Source organism: Vicugna pacos, chromosome 3 (assembly GCF_048564905.1).
Source record: "Vicugna pacos chromosome 3, VicPac4, whole genome shotgun sequence".
NCBI lineage: Eukaryota > Metazoa > Chordata > Mammalia > Artiodactyla > Camelidae > Vicugna > Vicugna pacos.
This window is the reverse complement of record NC_132989.1, coordinates 46252345-46268605: the sequence shown is the minus strand read 5'-3', so window position 1 is coordinate 46268605 and position 16261 is coordinate 46252345. Positions and strand designations below refer to the sequence as shown.

Here is a 16261-nt window from a genome sequence, read left to right as displayed (position 1 = left end):
CTTTTTTCTGCCTGCTTCATTTTTGATAGTTTACATTGCCGTGTGTTGTTGAGTTTGTTTGGGGACACAGTTAAGTTACTTGGAAAGAGTTTGGATCTTTTTGGATCTTGATTTTAAGATTTGTTAGGCAGGACCAGAGCAGTGCTAACTCCAGGGCTAATTACTCCCCACTAGCAAGGCAAAACCTTTTGAATATTCTACCCAACATTTCATGAATGATGAGTTTTCCAGTGTGGCTGGTGGGAACAGGCACTATTCCTGGCCGTGGGTGAACGCCAGGTGCTGTTCCCTCTATCTTGTCAGCTAGTTCTTTGCCCAGCTTGTGTAGTTTTCTCTCAGACATGCAGTCATCAGTATTCCGCTGAATACTGGACAGAGTGGTGCTTGTTGCACATCTCCAGGCTTCTCTCTCTGTGTACCTCTGTCCTCTCCAGTAGTCTGTCCCATGAACTCTGGCTGCTTTGCTCTTCCCAGACCTTCAGCTTTGTTTCCTCAACCCAGGGATTCCAGTCCTGTACTTCCTGCTGCCCGTGTCTGAGTTTCATGCATTATGTTCAGCTTTCCAGTAGTTTTCAATGGGAAGATGAGTTTGATTCCAGTTAGAATGTCATGACCAGAAGTTCCTTACTTTACAAATTATTTTATCTCCTCTTTCTAGCATTGTTTCTGGTACAAAGGAATCATGACCAATGTTTTCTTACTTCCTTCAGATCATTTCTGAGTATCTGCTACAATTTGTTAATTATAAATTACTAATACATGGAAATATAAGCAGTATGGTAGGATCTTTACATCACATTTCATACGTTTTTGTTGTTGTATATGCCTGAATGGAATAAATTTTTTTCCTGTGGAAATATTCTAGCATTAAAAAAAAATTAATTTAGAGTTTACTTCCCCAGAGTAACTTAAATTAGGGAGTTTTTTTTTTTTTTACTCCCTGTTTTTTTCTTTTTTACTACTTTATGGAGGAGCTGCTAATATTTTTTTTGCTATCTTTGAATTGATACTGTTTTATATTTTTTCCCACTATTAAGTAATGATTAGAAAATAACTCATCTTAATCTGTATTATTTTACTTTAGATATAATTTTGGCTTCTAGTGTAATGATTGTTTCCTGTTACATGTGAGAGCTGCAATTTAATTTCATGGAAGCATCTATCCTAAATTTGGAATGATACAGTGTTTCATATTTTAATAGGCTCTATGTTTGGAAATGCTGTCGTTTGTAGTGGTAGGTCACAGGGTATGTGTGTTTTTAGCAACTTGTGAATGGAATTTGAGTTGGCACAGAAATCATTTGTCTTTGATTAATTCTAATATTTACATTTTTACCAGGCAATTAAGTTTTTTTTTAATACATATGCCCACACAGGACATATATTTAGTTTATAGAAATAATTTCGTACTCAATAAATGGTTCTGAAGTTTGACTTTTTTTAGTTTATTGTATATTTTGGGTTTTCTCTGTATCATTTTACTTGGTTACTTTACTTTTTTTTAAAGGCTGCGTATCATTTTATTCATGTCTTTCATTTCTTACTTAACTGTTTTGGCTATTAAAACTATGATAAATGTCCTTGTTAATATAATCTGAATGCTTATGCAAATATTTTTTGTGAGATAAATTCCAAGAAGTAGAATTTCTGGGTATAAAGTTTTGCCCTCTTAGAATTTTAATAGCTATTGCCGAATTGTTTTTCAGTAATTTACATTTCTACTAACAGTGCAGTGGAGAACCTGTTTCCCCACACTCTCACCTATAGTGTGCAATTGTTTATTTAATTTTGTCAACCTGTTACATGGGAAATAATAATTTCAATGGCTTCATTTTTATTTTTTGCTATTAAAAAGGGTAAACCTCTTCCTTTCAAATCATTCACTTCTTCAGAGGCATCTCAGAAATAATATTAAATAACACTGTTTATATTAAACAGCCTGGGTTGTGTTTGACTTATATGGTAATACTATATTTGACTATTAAGTATTTATATTTTTATGTTATAAAACATAGGTGTAGGATTTTTCTTTAAGTGAAAAGTAAAGCCATTATAGGCTTTTGCTACTCTAAGGGGAATAATTTGGAAAGGAGCATGAGGAAAAGAAAAGTCACCAATTAGGAGGTGCTGCAGTAGTCCAAGCCAGAGATAATCATAACTTCCAAAGGGGTGAGAGTGAAGATGAAGAGAAATGGGTGGATTTGTAGATTTTGGAGGGAGAATCAGAAAGACTTTTTTCTTTTTCCTTTTTTTTTTAAAACAAGAGAAAATCAAAAGTTTATTAGCATATGTGTCCCATTTACGTTTGGGAGCACTTAGAGGTCAGTAAAAGGGTTGGTTAGAACTTAATGCTTATATACCATTTTATCAAAAGAACAGTACATTTTTATAGAACAGAAAGACTTTCTGATGAATTGCACATGTGGGAGAATGACAAGCTTTAGAAGAGCTGACATTTTTAGGAAGAGAGGTTATGTTTATTAGCAGTATTAGGATGTTGGGAGTGGGCTCAAGCCAGGTTTTTGTTAAAGCTGGGCTATAAATGGAAAGTCCTGATAAGAAGTATAAGGAGGTTTCTAATCATAGAGCAGCAGTTCCTGACAGTACAGGATTCTATAGACAGTGTCCTGGGTCTGATTAGGAGATATTGAGGGTGATACAGGGTTGCCAGTTGGGGTGGTTATATATACCTTGGGAGGTTTTGACTTCCCACAGTGACTACAGTGAGCAGGGCTATTAGGCAGGATATGTGCCCTCCTGAGAGGTGGAGGGCAACCTGATCTAGTTGTGTGATCTTTAATGTTAGCTTCTATGATGACTTCTTCCTAGTCTACAAGGACTCCTATACAGAATCATAAAAAATTATTGCTACAAAGCACTTAGAGAATATTTATTTTTTGAAGGTACAGAATATTTGTTTTTTTGAGAAAGAAACTTATTCTTCTCACTTCAAAAAATTTTTTTGGGGGGTAGATTTAACATTCTCCACGTTATAGAAAGTTTTCTTAACATCGTATTTTTTTAGAGTGAAAATATAAAATGAAAAAAGCAAAGCTACAAGAGTTCTAGGGCCATTTAGTTGATGTTTTTAATCCACATTTGTATAGTTTTTTGTTGTCTTCATCTTTGTTAAACTTTGTGTTTTAATGTGAGTATACCAGTTTTAAATAGCTTTGTGGTATCAAGAGCATCTTAGGTTTTTGATTTTGAAAGTAAATATAATGAGTTCATAACCCACCTATCTTATTTCATTTTCATGATTGCATTTTGCAACTAAAAATGACATTTTCCCTTAAACAAATGTCCTCAAAGATTACTTTTTTAAAAAACATATTGTGGTGTATCAAGACACTAAAACAAAATTACTAAATTAGACTGGTGAGTTCTGTGACTAAGAATTTGCTTCCATTAGGCTATGCTTTTGATTCAGACACCTGTTAAATTTTGATTTAATATTATTTTAGAATATTAATAGAAACAGAATTAATTCTGTTCACTCATACGTCAAAAGTAGTAGTATAGAAAATTTGTTCTTGTAAAATATCTGAAACCATATGTTGTGTATTTTTTGTGTCTTTGGCATGGATCCTTTCTGGCTGTGATAAATCTCCAGTAATTATTTCTGAATAGAATTTTGGAGACCTAAAAGTAACCTCTGTTACTTTTTTTTTTTTTGTATTTATAAGCTAGGAAGTCAAGTAACAAATGACTTGTCCATCTAGCAGTATCCATATGCCCACTTGTCCCAAACCCACCATTATGTGTGTCTGCTATGGTGGCAAAATGTTTTTCTACAAAAACCATAGAGAACTAATGATATTTATTAAGAAAAGATACTATTAAGAAAAGAGAAAAGAGAAATATAGAGAATACATGTATTTAAGACATAAGCAGCAGAGCAGGTACAAAGATTGAGAAAGAATTTTTAGGAAGGGTGGAAGGCAGGTTGGTTTGTTGGAAGATAAAAAGCCATAAAAACCAAAAAAGAGTTTCAGGGAGAAGTGAGTCAGTAGGATCAGATACCTGAGAGAAACAGAAAAAAGAAGATGGAGATAAACAACAAGGTCCCAAGGTGTAGTACAGGGAACTATATTCAGTATCTTGTAATAAACCATAATGGAAAAGAATACCAAAAGAATGTTTATATAACTGAATCACTTTGCTGTACATGAGAAACTAACACAACTATAATGAATCAACTATATTTCATTTAAAAAAATCAAGATGAGTAAATTTCTGTCGTATATGATCATTAGGAAGTGCTGACCTCACTCAGGTCATGGTGTGGGCAGAAGGCATATATCAGTGTGTTGAAAAACAAACAAGAAGTGATAAAATGAAGACTGCAGGTGTGGTTCCTCAAAGGGTCCCTTAATCCCTGTCCTAGTATTCTGCATTGTTTCTGATTACTGACTTTTAAAGCCTTTGCACTTGAATTTGAAGATATTAAATATGAACTAATCATTTAGCTCATTACACAGTTGCCAGAAACCTGACACTTTTATCTTAATGTTATAATTTGTATAAAACTAATTAAAGTTCCTGAACACTTAAAGCACAGCTAAATGGAAACCTCTAATACAAGTGCTAATTTTATTTCTTATTTCTTTTAAAAAGTCTTGGCTACTTATGATTCAGCAGACAGAACAACTTAGTAGGATAATGAAGACACATGCAGAGGACCTAAATTCTGGACCTTTACACAGGCTCACCATGATGATCAAAGACAAGCAGCAGGTGAAGAAGAGTTATATAGGTGTTCATCAGCAGATAGAGGCAGAGATGATAAAGGTTTGTCTTTCCATGCTGGAATTCTTTCTTTAATTTGATTTTTAAATTCAATGAAGTACTTTCTCCTGTTTGACTTTAAAAGATTGTTTAGTCATCATTTCCTAACAAATAGATATCAGTATATTTTTATTGAATATAAAACATTATTAATTTTAAGATAAACTGTTATTTTACATACTCCCATGAAAGAAAAAATGCTGTCAATTAAACTATGATACAATACTTTTTTATCACTTAGAATTTTTATTTTTTACTTGCTGAAATAGCTCTTTTAAGCTTTTAAAAAATATTAATTTGTATCATGTAATACTATGTATATAATAAAAAAGAAAATATAGGCAAAATAAATTAGTTGGGATATTTCTAAATTTTCTTTACATTTAGTCTGTCTTTTCTGGATAATTTTTTGCAATGGTTTTTATTTTGAAAATTTGCCAATGTACAGAAGAAGAGAGAATAGTAAAATGAAATCTCATTGACCTATCCATCCAAATATTCAATTAAAAAAAAATCTGTACTCTTACCTACTTTTCTTTTACAGTGGATAATTTTAAAGAAAATTCCAGTTATTATTTTACCCATAGATATTTTCGTATGTATTGCTAAAAAAAAGTCCTCTTTTAAAAAAAAGAAAACATAACTATATTATCATTAACCCACCTTAAAATAACAATAGTTCCTTAGTATTTTTAATTATCCTGACTGGCTCAAATGATTGTTAAATTTTTTTTTTTATAGTTGGCTCATTTTGAATCATGACAAAATTGTATAATTTATTCTATAGAACTGAATTTCCTTCATTTTGGAATTTACTGTTAGTATCATGTGATACAATTTCACATATACCTCGATCCTTCAGTTTTCCTGTAAACTGGGAGTTAGATCTAGAGGCTTGATAAGATTCTGGCTGTTTATTTTGGGTAAGAATACATCACAGTTGCTGGTATAGACTTATTATTTCATATCAGAAGAGAGGTATATAATGTCTGCTTATTTATCTTTTTGTGGTGTTAAACTTGGCTAATAGGTTTCAATTTTGCCAGCCTGATCAACCTAGTAAAAGAGTTTCTTTTCAGCTTTTCAACTGATAGTTTTAGAAACAATTGTTTATTGCTTAGATCCATTTGTTCAATGGAGGCTATAAAATGGCAACATTTTACATCTGTCATTCCTAATGCAGTTGTTAGCTAGAATCTTTCAATAAAAATGTTTCCTGTGTCAGTTTTTTGACTACCTTGAAGTATAGTTCATACAGGAAAGGCAGGATAAATGCCTGCTTTTTGACATTAATTTGCCAATTTGCAGAACAGTGAATTAGTTCTTTAGCAAATTCAAAAGTTAAGACTTCCAATTTTCAGTCCAGCATGTAAGAAGTTTGGAAGTTGTCACTCCATCCTAACAACAAGTGAAAAGCTGAACAAACCTAAAGATGAACAACTCTTCTTGGATCCATTAGAGAAGGTAGGTCATAAAGCAAATGCTGCCCCCAAAGTGGAGAGACCGACAAGCAAATACAGAGAATCACAACTTTTCACAGCAGCAAGCAGCTCGGGAACCAGTACTGGCTATAGAAAAACCTGAATTATAGTTGACAAATTCTGGAGATTCAGTGTGAACAACTCTGACAGTTAAAAACTCCAGGAGGACCCAATCATTGAGAGGCTTTTATACGTTTGTAAGTTTTACCTCCCAATCCCTATGAGGTTCTTATGGTGAATATAGGAGAAAAATGGCATGCTCTTGTCATGATTTGCAAACTCTAGAGAAGCCACTAAAAAAAAAAAAAAAAAAGAGGAAAAAAAAGAAGTATAGCTGGTATGCTAAGAAATGGCAGAAAATAGAATCATATAAAATACTCAGTTTAAAGCCATAAAGACAGAAAAAGAGTGGAAGACAAAAATAGGAACAAATAGTAAGGGTAACAAATAGGAAACAATAACAAATATAGTAGATATTAATACAAGTATATCAATAATTACTTTGAAATTTATTGGTCTTAAACCAATTAAAAGACAGGTTTTGTCAGAATGGATCAAAAAAATAGTGCATGTACAATTACTCATATCAGAAGTGAAATACGGGACATTACTACATATCCTATGGATATTAAAAGAATAATGAAGGTAGGGAGGGTATATCTCAGTGGTAGAGCACATGCCTTGCATGCATGAGGTCCGAAGTTCAATCCCCAGTAACTCCATTGAAATATAAATGAATAAGTAAGTAAACCTAATTACCTCCCCAAAATAAAAATACTTGCTTAGTAAACATGAAAAAAAAATAAGAGGATAATGAAGGAATAGTATTAACACCTCTATGCATACAAATTCGATAATTTAGCAGAAATGGGTCAATTCCTTCAAGGACGCAGTCTGCTGAAACTCACAGAAGAAGAAACAGATAATCTGGATAGGCATGCATCGATTAAAGTAATTGAATTGATAACTGATGACCTTCCAAAACAGAAAGCACCAGGCTCTGATGGCTTTAGGTTCACATGGCTTCACTGGCAAATTCTGTCAGACATTTAAGGAAGAAATGATACCAGTTCTCTACAAACCATTTCAGAAAAAGAAACAGAGGGAAACTTCCTACTCCATTGTATGAGGCCAGCATTACCTAACAAAAGCAAAGACATTAGAAGAAAAGAAAACTACAGACCAATGTATCTATCTCATGAACATAGATGCAAAAATTCTTAATAGACTATTTGGAAATAAAATCCAACAGTGTAGAAAAAGAATTATATACCTAGACCAAGTGGGATTTATCTCAGATTTGAAAGGCTGTTTCAAGATTTGAAAATACGTTAATGGAATCCATGACGTCAACAGACTAAAAGAGAAAAAATCACTTGAGCATACGAATAGGTGCAGAAAAATCATTTGACAAAAAATCCAACACCAATTCACGATGAAAACTCACAGTAAACCAGGAATAAAGGGGAACTTCCTCAACTTGATAAAGGATATCTACAAAAATCTTACAGCTAGTATCATACTTAATTGTGAGAAACTTGTAACTTTCCCACTAAGATCAGGAGCAAGACAAGGATGTCCCCTCTTACGACTGCTTGTTAACATAAAACTGGAAATCTTAGCTAATGTAACAAGAAAAAGAAAATGCATACAGATTGGGAATGAAGAAATAAAGACATCTTTGTGTACAGATGACATGACTGTACAAGATCTATAGGAGGAAAATGACAGAATTCTAATGAGAGAAATCAAAGAAATAATTGTAGAAATATATTATGTTCATGGATATGAGAAACCTCAATATTGTTAAGATATCAGTTATTCCCAATTTGCAGTATAGATTCAACACAATCCCAATAAATATCTCAGCAGGTTATTTTGTGTATATTGCCAAACTGATTCTGAAGTTTGTAAGGAGAAGCAAAAGACCCAGAATGGCTAACAGAATAATGAAGGAGAAGAACAAAACTGGAGGACTGACACTACCTAACTTCGAGACTTACTATAAAGACAGAGTAATCAAGATAGTTTGGTATTTGGGAAAGACAATAGACAAATAAACAAAAGACCAGTGGAACAGAACAGAGGGTCAGAAGTAGATCCACATAAATATAATTACCTGATCTTTGACAAAGGGGCAAGGTCAGCATGGGGGAGAAAAGTTAATATTTTCAACAAATGGTGCTGGAACAACGGATAGCCACTTGCAAGAAATGAATCTAGACACAGATCTTACACCATTCACAAAAATTAATTCAAAATGGATTATAGATGTAAATATAAAACATAAAACTATTAAACTCTTAGAAGATAAATAGGAGAGAACCTAAATAACCTTGGGTATGGAGATGACTTTTCAGATAGATCCATGAAAGAAATAATTGATAAGATGGAATTCATCAAAGTTGAAAACTTCTGCTCTGTTTTCCTTTCTTTCTTTTTTTTAAAAAATTGTAACTCCACAGAAACATGTGTGGCACACGTCACAAACAGCAAAGGAACAACATGAATTTTCATCAAGAGAAATTTTACTTATACTGGACTTAAATCAAAGTACAAAGTGACTCCAATCTCAAAGGATGTTGCATCTTTAATACAAATTTAAGGGAAAGTAAGAGCATTGGAAATGAAACTCAAAAGGGTCTTAAGCACACTATGGGGTCCTCTATAAGCAAGTATGGAACTATAATGATTTCATAAATGTAAAAGAAATAACAAACTGAAAGCAGCCTGATGTGCAAGATAAAATGAACCAGATTGGCAAAATTCTCAGACAGGTTTCAACAACAGATATCAATGAGATACAACAGTTAAAAATTATATAAAGTGGGAAGATGTTCAATCCCATGAGACCAGAGCAGTAACTGTGATGACTAGTTACACAGACGTAAGAGTCCATATTTCTTGCCTGCTCCAGGTAAACACACACACACACACACACATACACACGTTCCCCTCCAAAAAAAAAAAACCCACCAAACTTCTACATAATTCAGTGTCAAAAGAATGAGAAGATAAGCCATAGACTGGCAGAAGATAATTGCAAAGACACATCTGATAAAGGACTGTTACCTAAAATATACAAAGAACTCTTAAAAGTCCATTAAGAAAACAAACAACCTGATTGAAAAACAGACATCTCACCAAAGACACACAGATGGCAAATAAGCGCATGAAAAGTTGCTTCTTTTATCATCAGAAATGCAAATCAAAGCAACAGTGAGATACACTACACATCTGTTAGAATGCTCCAAATCCAGAAAGCCAACACTAAAGCTGGTGAGGATGTGGAGCAACAGAAAACACTTACTCGTTGCTGATGGGAATGCAAAATAATCCAACCACTTTGGAAGACAGTTTCACTGTTTCTTACAAAACTAAAAATACTCTGACCATAGGACCCTGCAATTGAGCTCCTTGGTATTTTCCCAAAGGACCTGAAAACATATGTCCACACTGAAGCCCACACAGTTGTTTATAGCAGCTTTCTTCATAATTGTGAAAACTTGGAAGCAACCAAAAGGTCCTTTATTAAATGAATGGATAAATAAACCGTGTGGTGCATCCAGACAAAGGAATATTATTCAGCTTTCAAAGGAAATGAGCTACCAAGCCACGGAAAGACATGGAGGAACTTTAAATGCGTATTACTAAGTGAAAGATGACACCCTGAAAAATCTGTATGATTCTAATTATATGATACTCCAGAAAAGTCACAACTATGGAGACAGTAAAAAGATTATTTGTTCTCAGGGTTTAGTGGGGAGAGAAGAACGAATAGGTGGAGTAGAGAGGATTTTTTGACAGTGAAAAATGACTGTGTGCTACTATAATGATGGATACATGTCATTATATGTTTGTTCAAACCCATAAAATGTACAACACCAAGAGTGGAACTTAATACAAATTATGTACTCGTGTGGCAGTGATGTGTTGCAGTTTTATTAGTTGTAACAAATGCACCACTGTTGTAGGGGAATGTTAATAGTGGAGGAGGCTGTGCATGTATAGGGATAAAAGATAAATGGGAAATCTCTGTACTTTGTGATCAATTTTGCTGTGATACTAAAACTGCTCTAAAATGTAAAGTCCATTAAAAACAAAACATTAACCAGTGAAGTTTCTTTTAAAAGGGAATCATTTAAATTCATTTATATCTAAATCATAGTTGTTGATATTTTTGTTTATTTACACAGTGCCATCCTTCATGTGTCAAGAACATTGGTGATGCAGAATTTGTTTAAAGTGGATTCTGGCATTTTCCAAATTACTTATGCCCCTTTAGCAAGTTTTTAATGCTGCTCATTTCTAACTTTTCTTAGAAGGCTTATTAGAAGTTTTTCGGATATCTCGGACTCTGATTTTTTCCTCAAATGCTATTTATGGCTTTTTGACAAGAGTCAAGGACTTGGGTTTGTCTAGCCTTTCTGTAGATAATAACTAAGCTCATACGTGCATGCAGTGACCACTCTCATGATTGCTGCCGGGTCAGCAATGATCATTAGATGCATCTTCTTTTCACAGATGTTACAATGTAAAAAAAAAAAATTATGTTAGAGCTGGTGAATTGTGACAACTCAAGAGTTATTCTGTATAATTAAGTATTTTAATTTTATTTTAAAATTAGCATATTTCAGAGAAAATATTTCTGTATGCAGCAATTAATTATTGGTCTTTAAATTTTAGAAAATGATGGCACTATTTCTTGACTTGCTCTTCTTTTTAAGAAGTGTTTTTCCCTTTTTCATATGCTGTTGAATTTATCACCAATTTCTAAGCTAATTTTAATTATTGTTTGTAAATTGTATGTTGAAGAGCAACTCTGACCTATAAGCAGTAAAATATGTATTAGTCAATGCTTTGGAAGTTAAGTTCTTGACTGATGAAAATTTAAAGGCATTAAAAACCTTTTTTTGTTTTTCTTTTTTTGGACAGGTTACAAAGACAGAATTAGAGAAATTAAAAACCAGCTATAGACAATTAATAAAAGAAATGAATTCTGCCAAAGAGAAATATAAAGAAGCTGTAGCTAAAGGTATGGCAACTTATGAAAAATGTTTATTTTAGTGATTTTTTATTCTTATCATTTGAAAGTTACCTTTGTAAGTGGTGGAATGATTCTTAGACCAATTCAGATTTAAAAATATTAAAATAAGACAAAATAGACTAATTAATAAGTCTATATTGTCCTAAAATTTTCATAATTAGCTTTGATAGTAAATGGGAAGAGAAACACTGTTATAACCAGAGATTTATGGTTATAGTCTTTAGTTGTGACTAGTCTTCATATTTAGATTTTTAAATTAAAAATTTTTTTCTGTTCATCCTGGTTAAATATAAGATTTATTTGCAATGCTTTAAAAAAATTCTTCAACTTCCGTTTCTCTTTTATTAATGTATTTTCTCTTTGTCTTTTACTTGTATGCTATGTTGTTATTTTGTTGAGGTTAATGAAATAAACAGCTCCTGCATTTGAATATACCTTGCACAATGAAAATACTGTGTTTTTGTTGTTATTCCCAGTAAACTAGGAGAGGTACTGATTTAGATGAACATTCCCCCTCCATCCTTACTTCCTCCCTTTCTGTCTCCCTTCCCCTCATCCTCTCACTCCTCCTTGCTTCCTTCCTCTCCTTCCTTCTCTCTCTTGCTCTCCCTTCTAATATTCCCTTCAACATTTACTCCCTTTGTGTCTTCCTTTCTCCTTGTCTCCACCCCTCCCACATTCACGTCATGTTTCTGCTTCTTGCAGTGTTTCTGTTGCTGTTTTAGGGAAGATGAATTAATGTTTGTTCAGTTAATTTTTACTTATTTTCTTGGTACCTCAACCTATATTTTGAGATTATGATGTCTTTTTAATGCAAACACAGCTTTTAAAATGTTTTTGTAATTCAATTATGTAAGTTATTTAAGTGAAGAAAAGATAAAAAAGGAATAGTGGAAAGTTCATAGACTTTACAGTCAGATGGTCTTGGATGTTAGTTCCAATGTTGTTTCATGGATTTTCAGACTTCATGTACCTAATTTTTATTCCTTTGTTATTTTAAAGAATGCTTTATATAATCAAGAAATATTTACTGAGAACTTACTATCCTTAAATTATTGAGATTCAAACAGTATTTCCTAGGCATTCAAGGAGCTTACCCATTTCTGGTTACTATCCTAACGGGAAATCCAAGTCTTTCCCTTTTCCAAAATTTAGCTTTTAGGCAACGGATTTCTTGCAAACCATCAAGAGTAATTTAGAAATAGTTTTGTACACTGAGCATTACTACTCAATCTGTCAAATTTTATAAAGTTCATTACCTAATACTTGGTTAGCATTCTCAAATTAGTTCCCTATGTTATAAATATCCATATTTAAATTTACCCAGAGCAAGTGACGACTTAATCCAACTATATTGTAATCCATCTATGCCTAGTATTTCACACTAACTCTATATCTGTTGGAGAATGAGTAGTTAGAAAAAGGAATATATAATTGCTCCCAAGTCTTTAGTACCTGTTTTTAATGGTATAGCTTACTTTTGTTTAAAAAAAAGAAATCTAAATCTGGTATCATAATAAAGTTTTAAATAGTTCTTTTACCTAATATTTATATTGTCAGAGATTATTCACAGGTAATAATTGTTCTTTATTACTTTTGATATAGACGAAACACGACTTAGTGTTGTATTAATAGTAGGAAGGCACTAGAAAATCTGAATACCATAGTTTTAATTGATCTTCAGAAGTATATCATTTGACTGAGTCTCCTGAACTTAAAATATGTGAGTTCATTTACATTACTCTTTCCAAAGTTATTAGTGATAGTATTTTCCTATTTTCAAGAATTTGATTATCCTATTAAGTCAGTTTATAATGTATAGAGTATATACTTAAAGTAAGTTTTATGTAACAAGGTAAATGCATGAGACATACAGAAAGTTCCCTTTTATAATCAAAAGTACTATCTATATACTCGTGTTTACATGTTTACTTGAAAAAGTATAAAATTATATTTTTGAAGACTTTGTGTCTATTTTCAGACTGCTTCTATGTTTAACATAGAAATAGGGTCTTATTTGTGTTTGTAAAATTATTTACTCTTTTTTAATTAAAAAGATTTTGTTCTTATTATTTGGGCGGGAGGTAATTAGGTTTACTTATTTATTTATTTTTAGACGAGGTACTGGAGATTGAACCTAGGACCTAGTGTATGCTAAGCATGTACTCTACCACTTGAGCTATACCCTCCTGCCCCATTTACTCTTTATAAGGCTGATATGATGGCAGATTCTTCCAAAATTTACAGGCTCTATGTCAGAACCTTAGTTCATCTGGAGAGGCCAGATCAGGCCATTTCTGGAATGGGCCCTAAGAACTGCTGGGGCACTGGCACTGGATACCGAAGCTGTGGCTCTGACACTCAGAGTTATTAATTTAGACATTAGGAGGTTTTGATAAAGCTATTTAAAGCCCCAGTCTGGTATATAGCATCCAGTTTGAGAAGACAAGGCATTGGGAGAGATAGGATCTGGTAATAGTTCCTATAGTAGGTAAGGATTACATTCAGGGTTTGATTTGGTTTGGAGTCAAGGACTCAGTTACTGCAACTGGAGGTTCAGCAGTAGCAGTAGATCAGTAAGAAGCCTGGGCTAATACTGAAGTTCCAAACTCCTCTCCCCTGCTGCATAGATTATACAAAATGCTTTAACTTTTGAATGTTAGAACTTACACCCAAAGGAACACTGACTTATGTTCAGTCTAATGTAAAACATAATGTTCAGTTGTAATATGAATATAGCATCATTTTGGTCAATATTTTTGGTAATATACCTTAAATTTCAAACTCATTTTGCTCTATGCACTGCTCAGAGAATAACTATTTGTCTTAATTTGACTTGGACTAATTTGAACATTAGTCTGTTGATTGTTATTTATAACATGTATACTGAGAACAACCAAAATAATTTTAGCCTTTTAAGCTGAAGTTAATAATTTAGAGAGTTTCCTGATAGCATGTAATAACAAGTTTTTGAATGCAAAATACTCAGGTTTTACTTTCCTATTGCACATTAAGTTCTGAATACTTTAAGTTGGTTACTCATATGGCTAGGTTTGCCATAAAACAATTTTGTGACTCTATAAAGCTTGTATCCAAACTGAAGTTTTGACATAATGGTGGTAAATGTTGGAAGAATTTGCCATCACATCATCTTTATGAAGAGTAAATGACTTTACCAAAGAACTGCAGGATCGTATCATCTATGAACAAAGACAGTTTTACTTTTCCTTTTCAATCTGTATGTCTTTTCTTTTCTTTTTTTTTTTTTTCTTGCTTAATTGCCCTAGGTAGAACCTCTAGTACAGTAGTGAATAGAAGTACAAAGCAAGCATGTTTGCTTTGTTCCTGATCTGAGGGGGAAAGGCTTTCGTCATTAGTGTGAAGACAACTATAGTTTTTCAAAGACTTTTCTTACTATCAGGTTGAAGAAGTTCCTTTTTATTCCTGCTTAAACTAAGAATGGATGTTGGGTTTTGTCAAATGCTTTTTCTGTATCTATTGAAATGAGTATTTTTTCTTTTTTTAGCTTGATATGGTAATTTTTTTGATTGATTTTCACATGTTTCAAATATTGTACCAACTTCACATTCTTGGGATAAATTCTTCTTGGTTATGATGTATTATTATTTTTTACGTTGTTCAATGTGGTTGGCTAAGTTTTTGTTTATACATATTTATCTTTGTCTCTGTTTCTTTCATCTTTGTCTCATTTTTGTATAAGGATAATACTGTCCTCTTCATGATTACCATCTCTTCAGTTTTGTAGAAATATTTGTGTTCAATTACTAGTATTTCTTAAATATTGGTAGGATTCACTTGTGAAATCATCTAGGTCTGCCTGTTGTATTTTTTCTTTTTTCTGAGGTTTTTAAACTATAAATTAAATTTCTTTAGTTTATATAGGGCTATTCAGTTTATCTGTTTTTGTTTGAGTTTTAGTAGGTTGTATCTTTCAAGAAATTGTGCATTTCATTTAAACTGTTTAATTTATTGATACTAAGTTTTTCAGAATATTCCCTTATTCACCTTTTTATATTTGTAGAATCTGTGGTGATAATTTCCTCTTCATTCTTGATATTGGTCCTTTATGTCGTCTCTTTTTCCTAATCATTCTGGCTGGAGGTATAATGATTTTATTAACCTCAAAGATCAGCTTTAGGCTTTTTTAAAAAATATTTTTCCACTTTCTATTTAGTCGACTTAAGCCCTAATCTTTAGTTTTTCCTTCTTTCTGCTTGGTTTAGGCTTAGTTTGCATCAACTTTTCTATTTTTTTTTTTTTAATGTGGATGCTCAGGTCATTGATTTGAGAACTATCTTCTTTTCTAATATAGGCATTTAGTGCTGTGAATTTCCCTAAGTACTGTTTTAGCAACATTCCATAAATTTGTAATGTTTTACGTCTTCATTTTCCTTCAATTCAAAATACTTTATAATTTCCTCTTAGGTTTTTTCCTTTGATCCATAGATTATTTAGAAGTGTGCTTAGTTTCCTAATGTTTTGGCATTAAATTTTTTTCTATTTTTGATTTATAATTTAATTTCATTTGGTCTGAGAATGTTCTTTATATGACTTTATTCCTTTTAAATTTATATATGCATGTTATATGGCTCATAGTATGGTTTCTCACGGTAAATGCTTCATGTGCGCTTGGTAAGAATATGTATTCTGCTATTGTTGGTTGGAGTGGTCTGTATTGCTAGCTTGATCCAGTTGGTTACTAATGTTATTAAAAATTTTTATCTTCTTACTGATTTTCTGTCTACTTGTTTTGTCAATTATTAAGAGAGGGCAATTGAAATTCCCCACTGTAATTGTAGATTTGTCTATTTCTTTTCATAGTTCTGTCAGTTTTGCTTAATGTATTTTGAAACTCTGTTATTGAGTGTAAAAGCCATCATGATTGTATTCTTGACGCTTTGACCCTTTTGTTATATAAAGTGAC

General features: G+C 32.5%; 1 protein-coding gene across 12 annotated transcripts in view; it reads left to right on the top strand.

The window, feature by feature from the left end:
• Positions 1–16261, top strand: part of FER (FER tyrosine kinase) — a 399630-nt gene that overhangs the window by 93765 nt on the left and 289604 nt on the right. For 10 of the 12 annotated variants that reach the window (XM_072958302.1, XM_072958299.1, XM_072958307.1 and 7 more), the window contains 2 exons: positions 4618–4791; positions 11205–11304. In XM_072958302.1, the coding sequence (XP_072814403.1) occupies positions 4618–4791; positions 11205–11304 (274 nt within the window). Of the gene's footprint in view, positions 1–4617; positions 4792–11204; positions 11305–12921; positions 13040–16261 lie in introns of those variants that run through there. The other 2 variants (XR_012071253.1, XM_072958308.1) reach the window with 2 other exon arrangements.